This window comes from Rutidosis leptorrhynchoides, chromosome 5 (assembly GCF_046630445.1).
Source record: "Rutidosis leptorrhynchoides isolate AG116_Rl617_1_P2 chromosome 5, CSIRO_AGI_Rlap_v1, whole genome shotgun sequence".
Taxonomy (NCBI): domain Eukaryota; kingdom Viridiplantae; phylum Streptophyta; class Magnoliopsida; order Asterales; family Asteraceae; genus Rutidosis; species Rutidosis leptorrhynchoides.
In genome coordinates, this window is record NC_092337.1 from 287,519,391 (window position 1) to 287,533,928 (window position 14,538).

Sequence of the window (14,538 nt, forward strand, 5' to 3'; positions counted from 1 at the left end):
ACCGGACTTACTAAAAACTACACTACTGTACGATTAGGTACACTGCCTATAAGTGTTGTAGCAAGGTTTAAGTATATCCATTCTATAAATAAATAAATATCTTGTGTAAAATTGTATAGTATTTAATAGTATTTTCTGCTAAAATTTAATAACTATTTTATATACACCTCGCATGACATCAAAAATATTACGAATAAACAATTAAAAGATATAAAATATAAAAAAATATAAAAAGTGATAAATTACTTATTTTTATAAAAATATTATTTTTATATTTTTATTTTTATATTTTATAAAAGTATTAATTTTTATATATAAAAAAACTAATTAAAATTTAAAATACAATTTAATTTAAAAACTTAAACTAATTATAATAATAATTAAGTAAATAGGGTTAAATAAAAAAATAATAAATAATAATTACTCCGTAATAAATGCGAATTAGGGTTGCTGGACACGCGTGTCAGGGCAGCTCCGCGAGTCGCGGTGCCACGTACCAGAAAAACTCCGCGAGTCGCGGGGTTTGAAAATTCAAATGAGGTGCAGGTATAAATTCGATAGTTTCAGTTTTTTTATATATTTTTTCTTTTCTGTTTTTAATTTAATTAAAATATTTATATAAATTAAATAAAAGTTATATTTTAAAAACTAAAATAGAAATAAAATACTTTATAATTTTATAAAAATCTTAAAAATAAATTTATATATTTATTTTTTTATTTGGTTTTTAATTTTTTAATTATATTTTTAATATTTAAAATGTATTTTTATAAAAAAAAACTAATTAAAACTTAATAAAAAAAAATTTTCTATAGCGTTTCGCTTCGGCGATCCCCGGCAGCGGCGCCAAAAATTCTTGATGCTATGCGAGGTGTATATGAAATAGCTTATATTTTACTAGGAAAAACTATTAAATATGATACAATTTTACACAAGATATTTATTTATTTATAGAATGGATATACTTAAACCTTGCTGCAACACTTATAGGCAGTGTACCTAATCGTACAGTAGTTTAGTTTTTAGTAAGTCCGGTTCATTCCACAGGGAAAATCTTTAAATAAAGCTTAACGCTATATTAGTTTTAATTTATAAAAATACAAATATATATAAGTAATATTATTATTATAAAAAGGGGTTTTTACCGTTTAATGACCGGTTTGTCGATTTTAAAACTTAGTCGCAGTTAAAACCTAATGTAAAATATTAAAAATAAATATAACTTAATTTAAAGCGTAAAGTAAATAACGATAATGAAATTGCGATAAATAAAAGTGCGATAAACTTGCGATAATTAAAAAGTAAAATTAATTAAAAGTGCAATTAAATACAATAACAATAAATAAAAGTGCGATAATTAAAAGTGCAATTAAATATAAAATAAAGGAAATTAAATATGAAATAAAATAATTATGCTTATTTAAACTTCCGTAATCATGATCTTTGACGTGTTGATTTTAGTTTTATGCCCATGGGTTAATTGTCCTTTGTCCTGGATTATTTAATATGTCCGTCTGGTTTTTGTCCATAACAGTCCATCAGTCATAAATATAAAGTGCGAGTGTCCTCGTCAAATTATCCTTATACCTGAAGTTAAATATTCCAACTAATTGGGGACTTAAACTGTAACAAGGTTTTAATACTTTGTTTAATAATTACACCAGATTATCGACTGCGTGTAACCCAAGGTTTTAATACTTTGTTATCAATTATGCCAAGCGTCTTTGTACATAATTTCACCCCTGTTTTAATAATTCTAGTGACTATTAATCCATTCCCGTGTCCGGTTAAATGAACTATTATTCGTACATATAAATACCCCGCCCATCGTGTCCGATCGAGTGTATATGGTTATTTATAGGGACGTCCAATTGTAAATCTTTATATTAAAATTAATAAACTATCATTTAGTTAAAAAAATATAAAGCCCGTTAATAGCCCATAGTCTAATTTCCACAAGTGTCGTTCTTTTGTCCAAACCCCAATTATGGTACAAACCCAATTACCCAATTTTAATATTTAGCCCAACATCATGATTACTTCGGCTTAAATAAGCATAATAATAACTTAGCTACGAGACATTAAATTAAAAAGGTTGAACATAACTTACAATGATTAAAAATAGCGTAGCGTTACACGGACAGAATTTCGACTTACACCCTTACAACATTCGCTAACATACCCTTATTATTAGGATTTAAAATTAAAATTAAAATTAAAATATAAATATATATATATATATATATATTTACGTATATAGAGAGATAGATAGATGGATATTTAAAACGTTCAGAATGCGCGAGCTTTTATAGGCATTTTTGTCCAGGACAGCTCCGCGAGTTGCGGCATTTTTGCACTACAAACTCCGCGAGTCGCGGAGTTCGTAAATCCAGCTCACACAAGTTTGGATCCTAGTCTGCCGACGGTTTTAATATATAAATATAATATATATATAATTTATATAATTAATTATATATTATATTATATTTATATACATAGTTAACTTGTAATTTTTAGTCCGTTGCGTCGAGCGTTGAGAGTTGACTCTGGTCCCGGTTCCGGATTTTCAAACATCCTTGCGTACTATTTTATATCGTGTACTTTGCGTTTTAAATCTTGTACTTTTGTAATTTTGAGACGTTTCTCATCAATAATTGGAACCTCTTTGATTGTATTTTGTACTTTTGAGCTTTTTGGTCATTTGCGTCTTCAATTCGTCAAATCTGTCTTTTGTCTTCACCTTTTATTATTTAAACGAATATCACTTGTAAATAGAACAATTGCAACTAAAAGCTTGTCTTTCTTGAGGGATAATACTATGAAATATATGTTCGTTTTTAGCATTATCAACTTTCACCCTAACTTTAATTCACAGGGTAACAACAAATAAAAGACTATAACATTTTTACATATGCCATTTCATAAGTATATGAAAATAATTTCCTAAGTATTTACTATAGTATATAAAAAGACCTTATTAACTAGTAATATGTAAAATACATCGTTTTATATCAAAGTGATACTTGAAAATGTACATTAAAATATATCTTGCATCATTTGCAAACTAACTAGCACCATTAACACTTAAACTCAAGATTAAGTGACTAGCCTTCATTCGTTAACCTTAAACTATATTAAGACTTCATGCATGTCATTAAGCCTTCTAATTGCATGCACTAGCCATCACCTCACAACATTAAATGATGCATGAGCTTTTAGTCATTTTTGTCTCCCTCCTTTCCCTAAAACACGCCACCACCACCCATTCACTCACTTCATTTCTCTAGCTTGTTACTTACACTTTTTCTCTCAACATTCATCCACCTTCATATTAATCTTCATACATCTTCAAACCCATCTTCAAGTCATCTTCATCTTTCATCTTCATAAAGGTATAAAAATTTAACCAACTTCTTCATCTTTTACAAGCCCTCTAACAAGATCAAACTTGGTGAGAATACTAGAACTAGTGTTTAAACACAAGGATGTTCATGTGCAAAGCCATGATCTTGTCAAGTTGTGGCTATATTTTTATACTTACATATATGTTATATATCACTAATAAAAGTTATTTTGAAGATTTGAACACTAAAACACAAGAAAAACTAACTAAAACACTTAGAAACTTTAAAACCATCAAGCTGTCCAAAAGAGCCTTTGTAAGTTTGTCACTCAAAAACCAACTTAGACTTTAGATCTGGGCTTCATAAATTTAATCCATGTTCATATATATTTTCTAAGCTCTCTATAAAGTTTTCGTGATTTTTCTCAAAGAAAAAGGTATATTTGATTTTTATTTTCTCACTATGTGTCAGACTTTGGATAGATCTGACCAAGGTCCAAAGATTGGGGTATAAATCAAAAACTAAAAAGGTTCTGGAAAAATAATCTTTTGATCTTTAAATAGGACACATAGAGGAGTAAAACCCAAATTGAACCACTTGCAAACATGTAATATTCATGGAGAAATGACCTTTTCTTGTTGACCTATGAACTTTGTTGCTGTCTGAATTAGGTCTAGAAAGCCACTTGCAAAAACTAACGTAATGGAGACCTAGAGTCAAATCCTTTTAAACACAAGTTATCTTATGTCTTTAAACCCTCTGTAAAGAGCTCAAGTCAAACAAAAGTGTTTTACTAATTTTAAGCTTGCATGGGATCTAAAAGTGTAAATCTGAAGGTTTTGCACACCCATAAAAATATGCATTTTTGACCAACTTTTATTTTGAGTCATAAATAGAGCCTTACATATTTGAAAAAAGAACTCAAAGAACTTTCCAGATGTGGTAATCTCATCCTAAATAGATGTGTATTTTGGGAGAAACACTAGGATCAAAATGATGGTTCAAAAAGTAAAATCTGAAAACACTAAGTAAGGAAACTAAGAACTAAACGAAACCAAAAACCGAAACGAACATGTAAAACTTACTAACTCATATAATAAACTTAACTAAATACTATATTTATCATAGTATGACCTCTGACCTAAATCATTTATCTAGGTTCTTGATCTCGGAGTCGTTGAAACACTTAACCGCACTTACTACTTTAGCCGTTACGCATCATTGTGAGTATCATAGTCCCATTTTTACTTGTTTTTAGCAAACTTATTATTTTAGGATGAGAAACATGCTTCTTTTATGTTTTACACATTATGGACATAAGTGCTTAAAATTATATTCTATTGTGTTGAGTTTATGACTTAGCTTAAACCCCGATTCTGATATCGTTAATTACTTGTTTGTGGTAAACGCGAATACTGGGATTAGATCTATTTGAGGGTGACTCCTCACATACGGCATAGTCTTCAGGCTAGCGGATGCATAACCTTTGACTTTGTAGCTCTAGCTAAGTGAGACTACATGATTTCGGGTTCTTGATTGTTAAGTTCGATATCAGGAGCTCATGTTTATTTATTTTTTTTTTACATTTATATACATTAAACCTATGATCTCACCAACATTATTGTTACAGTTTTAAGCATGTGTTTTCTCAGGTCCTTAAGCAGGAGTCCGCATACTTTCAGGTTGGCTTTTGGGATGTCGTCAGGATGTCGGGACGTCGTTTTAAAATAAATCATCATGCACTGTGTATAAGTGTTGTACTTTGTTATGTTTTGGTTGTAATTGTTGTACTTTTCTTTTGAGTCCCGACATGTAACATAAAACTTGTACTTGTATGTCGTAATAAAAACGTTTTCGCTGCCATCATTAGAAATCGTTAACTATAACTGGGACACCTATCACGTCACATTTCGAGATCAAAATGGGGTTGTGACAATAATGGTATTCAGAACCCAGGTTATGAGGAACAGGACTGCATTAGTGTGTCTAAGATACTAGGATGCATTAGTGAGTCAAGTCTATAACTGAGTCATTTTCCGTCTTTCACGTATTTTGGTATTTTGTGTCATTTTGCTTGTCGAAACTTCTATATGTTAACTTGTATGTTTTTGTGTGATGACTTAAGATGGCCACTTCGCAAAGCTTGATGTCTTCCAACTACTTTTCCGACCCGATGGTGAACTCAAGCACGAGTAGTGATGATAGCTCCGACGAAGACGCGAATGTTTACCAACCGTTTTGGAGACATTGAGGTTGGGTTAGAACCATGATTTCCTCTTGGGTACATGAGGAGGGTACACCTTATCATGAGGTGCATGTTCTGCCTTCCCGAGGAGGTGTTGATGTGTTGACTGGCCAAACTATTAGGGACACTCTTTTTACTATTATTGCCCGAATTCGCCGTCTTGATAACCATTTCTCTAGGCTATTTCATTCTGTTCAGACGTTGTATGATTCCGATAAGCAAGAGGCATTAGAGGCTTCTGTCAAGGAGTTTAGGGATGACTATGATAACCTCTATGCTAGGGTAGAGCTCTTTAGCAGTGGATGGAGCGATATGCGGGTAATGTTGATAGGATGGAGCGTACCATGATTGATTTTGATTCAAGATTGGGTGCTATGGAGGTGATGCATTCGGCGGACTTGCAAATGTTCGCTCAAGATCGCCAGTGAAGATCTTAGATTGTTTTGGGAGATTGTGGTGATCCCTACTAGTGTTGTATAGCATTAGTAAATTTTGACTATCTACCACTTAATCGGATATATATAGGAAACGTAGTAGTAACTCTAATTGTACTAGCAAAATTATCCAAGTGAACTTGTAAATGGGTGGATATTACCCAAATTTTGTAATTATAAAATGCTAATGGAAATGGCTTTTATTGTTATGAAGTTTAGTTCATTTTCTTAATTGTGCAATTATGTACAATCACTACTATTTATTTCGTATATATTGTTTTAAGTAATTGATAGTCTCTTTTGATTATCATGAAGGATAATGCAAACACGAAGGACTTTTACCGACTCCCAAGTTGATGAAATGCAAGTCAAGCTGGAGGATCTGGTGGAAGTAATGCTCCACAAAGATGTACCTACAAGGAGTTTATCAACTGCAAACCTCAAACTTTCACTGGAGTGGAAGGACCGGTTGGTTTGATGAGGTGGTTTGAGAAGCTCGAGTCAGTTTTCAGGATCAGCAACTATGCTGATGTAGATAGAGTAAAGTTTGCCAGCTGTACTCTTCAAGACAGTGCTCTTACATGGTGGAATTCTTTTGCTCAGTCTGCAGGCATGGATGAAGCTTACGCAACACCATGGGAAGAATTCAAGCGAATGATGATAAGTGAGTATTGTCCAAGAAACGAGATTTAGAAACTTGAGATTGAGTTATGGAATTTGGAAATTCAAGGAACTGACATCACTGGATACACGAAGCGATTCCTAGAACTTACTTTGATGTGTCCTGAGTTTGTTACTACTGAAGAAAATAAAATCGAGAGGTATGTGTGGGGACTCTCGGAAGACATCCAAGGTGATGTAATGTCTTCTAAACCAAGAACTCTTCAATATGTTATCCGAATGGCACACAATTTGATGGATCAGGTTACGCATTGTCAAGCGCCGAAAGCGACGCCTAATGTTAAAGCTCAAGGCAACAAGAGCAAGTGGAACGAGAACCAAGGAAATAGTTCTTGGCAGAAGAAGAATGACAAACCTAAGTCCAAGAATACGATTGCCAACAAGAACTACAATGGCAAGAAACCTTATTGTAATCGATGTTATAAGCATCATTATGGAGCTTTCACTATTGTTTGTGATAGGTGCAAAAAGGTGGGACATATGTCCAAAGATTGCAGAGTCAATCTCGCGCAGCCAACTGGAAACAAACCCAAGACTTGTTATGGATGTGGACAAGTGGGGCACATGAAGAATCAGTGTCCGAATGCCAAGAAGGATGGAAATGCAAAAGGAAGATCATTTAATATCTCGGCAAAAGGAGCTCGTGAAGATCCGGAGTTGGTCACCGGTACATTTCTTTTTAACAACTGCATTGCTTATATGCTATTTGATAGTGGTGCTGATAGAAGTTTTATTTCTAAGGACTTTAGTACCGTGATTAACGTACCTCCAACTGCCTTAGACACTTAGTATGTCATAGAATTGGCTAATGGCAAAATTTTGAAAGTAGATAAGATCTTTCGTGGTTGTGTTCTAACATTAGCTGATACACTATTTGAAGTTAATCTTATACATGTTGAGTTAGGTATTTTTGATGTTATTATTGGTATGGATTGGTTATCTAAGAACCACGTGGATATTGCTTGTGCGGAGAAAGCCATTCGTATTCCTCTCGCGAATGGTGAAACTTTAGTAGTGCAAGGAGACAAGAGTGGAACGAAACTCAACATCATTTCTTGCATGAAGGCTCAAAAATGTTTAAGGAAAGGATGTCAATTTATCCTCGCACACGTAAAAGAGATAGAGTCGGAGGAGAAGCGACTTGAGGATGTACCGGTAGTAAAGGATTTTCCTGGAGTTTTTCCTGAAGATTTACCTGGTCTTCCTCCGCATAGAGAAGTTGAATTCTAAATCAACTTAATTCCTGGTGCTGCACCTGTTGCTCGACCACCGTATCAATTAGCACCTTCGCAATTACAAGAGTTGTCGAACCAATTTCAAGAACTATTAGATAAAGGATTTATTCGACCTAGTTCATTGCCCTGGGGTGCTCCTATTCTATTTGTAAAGAAAAAAGATGGATCTATGAGGATGTGCATAGATTATCGAGAGTTAAACAAATTGACGATTAAGAATCGGTACCCACTATCGAGGATCGATGATTTGTTCAATCAATTACATGGATCGAGTGTGTATTCGAAGATTGATTTAATATCTGGTTATCATCAACTAAGAGTCAAGGAGGATGACATTACTAAGACCAATTTTAGGATACGATATGGCCATTACGAGTTCTTAGTCATGCCATTTGGTTTGACTAACGCACCTGCGGTATCCATGGATCTCATGAACCGTGTGTGTAAGCCATATTTGAACAAGTTTGTTATCGTATTCATTGATGACATATTGATCTACTCCAAAAGTAAGGAAGAACATGAAGAACACTTGAGGTTAATTCTTGGATTGCTAGAGAAAGAGCAATTGTACGCCAAGTTTTCAAAGTTTGATTTTTGGTTGCAATCGGGACAATTTTTGGGTCACGTGGTTAGTAGCCAAGGTATTCATGTTGATCCAGCCAAGATCGAGGCTATTGGAAATTGGGAATTTCCTAAGACCCCGACTCATGTGAGGAAATTTTTAGGTCTTGCTGGATATTACCGAAGGTTTATCCAAGATTTTTCGAAAATTGCACGACCTTTAACTGCATTGACTCACAAAGGCAAGAAGTTTGAATGGTTGAAGGAACAAGAGTCTGCATTTCAACAACTGAAGCATAAATTAACTAATGCACCTATATTATCATTACCGGAAGGAAATGACAATTTTGTGGTTTATTGTGACGCCTCGCTTCAAGTACTGGGATGTGTTTTGATGCAACGACAGAAGGTCATTGCCTATGCATCAAGACAACTGAAGGTGCACGAGCAGAACTATACAATTAATGATTTAGAGTTGGGAGCTGTTGTCTTTGCACTTAAAATATGGAGACACTATTTGTATGGAACTAAATGCACTGTGTTTACGGATCACAAGAGTCTTCAGCATATTTTTGATCAGAAACAATTAAATATGCGAAAACGACGTTGGATTGAATTGTTGAATGATTATGACTGCAAAATATGTTATCATCCTGGGAAGGCTAACGTGGTTACCGATGCGTTGAGCCGGAAGGAAAGGATTAAACCTCTGCGAGTTAGAGCATTGAATAGGACTATTCATGCAAATCTTGTTTCTCAAATTCGAGATTCTCAATTAGAGGTTGTGAAGGAGGAGCATTGGAATGATGCGGCGATTAAAGGATTGGTTAAGCAATTTGAAGTAAAGGGTGATGGGACCTGTTACTTTGCAGGACGTGTATGGGTACCAAAGCATGGTGAGTTAAGAAAACTTGTGCTAGATGAAGCGTACAAGACGAGATACTCAATTTTCCCTGGAACCGGGAAGATGTATCATGATCATAAAGAATTTTATTGGTGGCCTAACATGAAAGCTGACGTTGCTACTTATGTGAGCAAATGTTTGACTTGTGCGAAAGTCAAAGTGGATAACCAAAAACCGTCAGGGTTGTTGCAGAAACCGAAAATCCCATAATGGAAATGGGAAAGAATAACAATGGACTTTATAACGAAGTTACCTAGAACCGCGAGTGGTTATGACACTATTTGGGCGATTGTCGATCGTCTTACTAAGTCTGCACATTTTCTAGCTATGAAAGAGACGGATAGGATGGAGAAATTGGCACAATTATATTTGAAAGAAGTTATTTCAAGACATGGAGTGCCTGTCTCTATTATATCTGACCGGGATAGTCGATTCGCGTCAAGATTTTGGCAATCTTTGCAAAAAGCTTTAGGAACTCGCGTGGAGATGAGTACCGCCTACCATCCGCAACCCGACGAACAAAGTGAAAGGACCATCCAAACCTTAGAAGATATGCTACGAGCATGTGTTATTGATTTTGGTAGTGGATGGGATAAATATCTACCGTTAGCGGAATTTTTGTATAACAACAGTTATCATGCGAGTATTAAGGCCACACCATTTGAAGCTCTCTATGGTAGAAAATGTAGATCACCTCTATGTTGGAATCAAGTGGGTGATAGACAACTCACCGGTCCAGAAATCATACATGAGACAACCGAGAAAATCTTTCAGATTCAAGAGAGATTGAGGACTGCCATGAGCCGACAAAAGAGCAATGCTGATGTTCGCAGAAAAGACTTAGAATTTCAGGTAGGAGACAAAGGCATGCTTAAAGTGTCTCCCTGGAAGGGTGTGATTCGATTTGGGAAGCGAGGAAAACTAAACCCAAGATATGTTGGACCTTTCGAGATAATTGAAAGGATTGGCCCTGTGGCTTATCGATTGAAACTACCGCAAGAACTGAGCGGTATCCATGATGCTTTTCACGTCTCAAACTTGAAGAAGTGTTTGTCCGGTGAGAGTCTCATCATTCCGTTGGAAGAGATTCGTATAGACAATAAACTTCATTATATCGAGGAACCAGCTGAGATCATGGATCGTGAGGTTAAGGGATTGAAGCATAGTAAGATTCCGATTGTCAAAGTTCGTTGGAATGCTCATAGATGACCGGAATTTACTTGGAGCGGGAGGACAACATGCGGCAGAAGTATCCACATCTTTTCACTAATATCACACAAACGTCAGGTACTACCTAAAATTTCGGGACGAAATTTTCTTTAACGGGTGGGTACTGTGATAACCCGGATTTTTCCGACTAGGTTTTCTTAACCTAACTTGAATGATTTAAGCTTCGACACGATAAGCAATTTGATTTCTTGAGTCTTTTTAGTCTTTTGTAAGATTTATAGTCATTTTGTAAGCATTTAGGGAACTACTTTCACTCTAACTTTAATTCGCAAGGTAACAACAAATAAAAGACTATAACATTTTTACATATGCCATTTCATAAGTATATGTAAATAATTTCCTAAGTATTTACTATAGTATATAAAAAGACCTTATTAACTAGTAACATGTAAAATACATCTTTTTATATCAAAGTGATACTTGAACTTGTATATTAAAATAAGTCTTGCATCATTTGTAAACTAACTAGCACCATTAACACTTAAACTCAAGATTAAGTGACTAGCCTTCATTAGTTAACCTTAAACTAGATTAAGACTTCATGCATGTCATTAAGCCTTCTAATTGCATGCACTAGCCATCACCTCACAACATTAAATGATGCATGAGCTTTTAGTCATTTTTTTCTTCCTCCTTTCCCTAAAACACGCCACCACCACCCATTCACTCACTTCATTTCTCTAGGTTGTTACTTACACTTTTTCTCTCAACATTCATCCACCTTCATATCAATCTTCATACATCTTCAAACCCATCTTCAAGTCATCTTCATCATCTTCATCTTGCATCTTCATAAAGGTATAAAAATTTAACTAACTTCTTCATCTTTTACAAGCTCTCTAACAAGATCAAACTTGATGAGAATACTAGAACTAGTGTTTTAACACAAGGATGTTCATGTGCCAAGCCATGATCTTGTCAAGTTGTGGCTATATTTTTATACTTACATATATGTTATATATCACTAATAGAAGTTATTTTGAAGATTTGAACACTAAAACACAAGAAAAACTAACGAAAACTCTTAGAAACTTTAAAACCATCAAGCTGTCCAAAACAGCCTTTGTAAGTTCGTCACTCAAAAACCAACTTAGACTTTAGATCTGGGCTTCATAAATTTAATCCATGTTCATATATATGTTCTAAGCTCTCTGTAAAGTTTTCGTGATTTTTCTCAAAGAAAAAGGTATTTTTGATTTTTATTTTATGTGTCAGACTTTGGACTAATCTGACCAAGGTCCAAAGATTGGGGTATAAATCAAAAACTAAAAGTATTCTGGAAAAATAATCTTTTTAACTTTAAAGAGGACATATAGATGAGTAAAACCCAATTTGAACCACTTGAAAACATGTAATATTCATGGAGAAATGACCTTTTCTTGTTGACCTATGAAATTTTTTGTTGTCTGAATTAGGTCTAGAAAACCACTTGCAAAAACTAACTTAATGGAGACCTGGAGTCATATCCTTTTAAAAACAAGTTATTTTATGTCTTATAAACCCTTTGTAAAGAGTTCAAGTCAAACAAAAGTATTTTACTAATTTTAAGCTTGCATGGGAACTAAAAGTGTAAATCTAGACAGTTTTGCACACCTGTAAAAACATGCACTTTTGACCAACTTTTATTTTGATTCATAAACAGAACCTTACATATTTGAAAAGAGAACTCAAAGACCTTTCCAAAGGTGTTAATCTCATCCTAAATGGTTGTGTATTTTGGGATAAACACTAGGATCAAAATGATAGTTCAAAATAGTTAAATCTGAAAACACTAAGTAAGAAAACTAAGAACTAAACGAAACCAAAAATCGAAACGAACATGTAAAACTTACTAACTCATATAATAAACTTAACTAAATACTATATTTATCATAGTATGACCTCTAACCTAAATCATTTATCTAGGTTCTTGATCTCGGAGTCGTTGAAACACTTAACTGCAATTACTACTTTAGCCGTTACTCATCATTGTGAGTATCATAGTCCCATTTTTACTTGCTTTTAGCAAACTTATTATTTTAGGATGAAAAAACATGCTTGATTTATGTTTTACACATTATGGACATAAGTGCTTAAAACTATATTCTATTGTGTTAAGTTTATGACTTAGCTTAAACCCCGATTCTGATATCGTTAATTACTTGTTTGTGGTAAATGTGAATACTGTGGATAGATCTCTTTGAGGGTGACTCCTCACATCCGACATAGTCTTCAGGCTAGTGGATGCATAACCTTCAACTTTGTAGCTCTAGCTAAGTGATACTACATGATTTCGAGTTCTTGATTGATATCGGCCAAAAAGTCACGTTTTTACCCCCGATATTGGGCCCTAAAACCCATAAAGTTCCAAACTTTATCGCAAAAATAATCACTTTGTCGGTTGATTTTGTAGATTATTACAAAGGCGATGCAAAAAGAATCAAGTAAAACGGAGCTAAAACGAAGAATCTAAAGCGAAAAGGGTAAAAGACAAGAAAACGAGTTACGATCCAGGAAATCAGGCTGACCAGGCAATCCAAACAGCCTGCCAAACAGCTTTCCTGGCTTAGATACGGCCTACCAAATGGCCCAAGCAAACGGCATGGCTTGGCAAACGGCCTGCCAAACGGCCTGCCAAACGGCCTGCCAAACGGCCTGCCAGCCGTTTGCAGGCAAAAATCAAGTCTATTTAAAAGGCCTTCTCCATCCATTTCAATACACACTCAATTTACAATTCATTTTATATTTTCATGTTTTAGGTTAGTTTTTAGTAGTAACTAGCTTAGCTTTTATTTTTCGGAGGATATCCCAGCGAGTCCCTGCGATCTCGGGCAGATTTCTTCGGCCTTTTCAGGTTTTTATCCGAAATGCTTGTCTTTTGTATTAAACATGTATCCTTACCTTTTATGTTTAATAATGCGTTCCGATATTACCATGATAGCATAAGTAATCTGTATGTTGCCATGATAGAAGTTTGGGTTAGCATAATTATGTTAAATTAGTACAGTTATTGTTATTATACTAAACTAGGAAGTCTGATAGATTTGTATGCTAGCATCTTAAGGATTGACCAACCTAGGTTGTGATCAGGACTTGTCCACCTATATGAACTTAGACACTTCATAGGATTAAGATCCCTGGTTATACTGTATCTGAAGATTCTATGAACTCGGTATGGCCGGAGTTCCGGAGAGGCATTTAATGCGCTTTTAGGACACGGAACCTAGGAATTGAGACATGAATGAATTAGTATGCCTATTGACTATTTCAAAGAGACCTCTTATGAGCTGTTAAGATCTAGCTAGTGCCCTAACTGTATGATCCAAACCTATTGCATGTTCTTGTTTGATTGTTGCCCTAGGATTAAGTCATACCAACTGTCTAGGTACCTGTTAGGTTTCTATCTGCTTTACTTTCAGTATATCAACTTTAACGATGTATATTTGTCTTGGTTTGATCTCATTAGTATGATTAAATGGTTGTTAGTTTTCATTTAAGGTTTTGTCAACTTAATCCGATGGACTCCTTCCGTTTGTGATCAGTGTTCAATCAACACAGCACGTTGTTATTTAGTTAACCAAACTGATAATGAGTGTTACGATTAGAACTCAACTCACTAATAAACCTAGTGCTTTACTAAGGGTAACCTCTGAGGTATTGTCACGTTTCAATTATACAACCACGTGACATACTTTTCACTGCTCAATTAGAACTCTGAGAGTTTAAAGATAAGTAGGTCTGTGTAATTGGCTCATCCAACCAGATCTACACCATTTCAATCATAAGCTTTAATATCAACATAATTACCTTTCCCTAACCCAAACTGATATCTTGGTCAACATTTCCCAGATCTGCACACTCCGGACATCCTCCCACTTTATTTACTTTTCCACAATTAGGATTTTAGCTTAAACCAACTACTATC

The 14,538-nt window shown here is 34.6% G+C and overlaps 2 protein-coding genes across 2 annotated transcripts; both read left to right on the top strand.

Annotated features, from left to right (window-relative positions):
• The first annotated feature begins 6,500 nt into the window (after positions 1-6,500).
• LOC139849418 (uncharacterized) lies at positions 6,501-7,934 on the top strand. The gene is made up of 3 exons (XM_071839077.1): positions 6,501-6,687; positions 6,754-7,431; positions 7,534-7,934. The coding sequence occupies exons 1-3, from the start codon at positions 6,501-6,503 to the stop codon at positions 7,932-7,934; spliced, it is 1,266 nt and encodes a 421-aa protein (XP_071695178.1).
• Positions 7,935-9,092: 1,158 nt separating this feature from the next.
• LOC139849419 (uncharacterized) lies at positions 9,093-9,614 on the top strand. The gene is made up of 2 exons (XM_071839078.1): positions 9,093-9,396; positions 9,514-9,614. Exons 1-2 carry the CDS (start codon positions 9,093-9,095, stop codon positions 9,612-9,614), a joined length of 405 nt encoding a protein of 134 aa, XP_071695179.1.
• Positions 9,615-14,538: the final 4,924 nt, after the last annotated feature.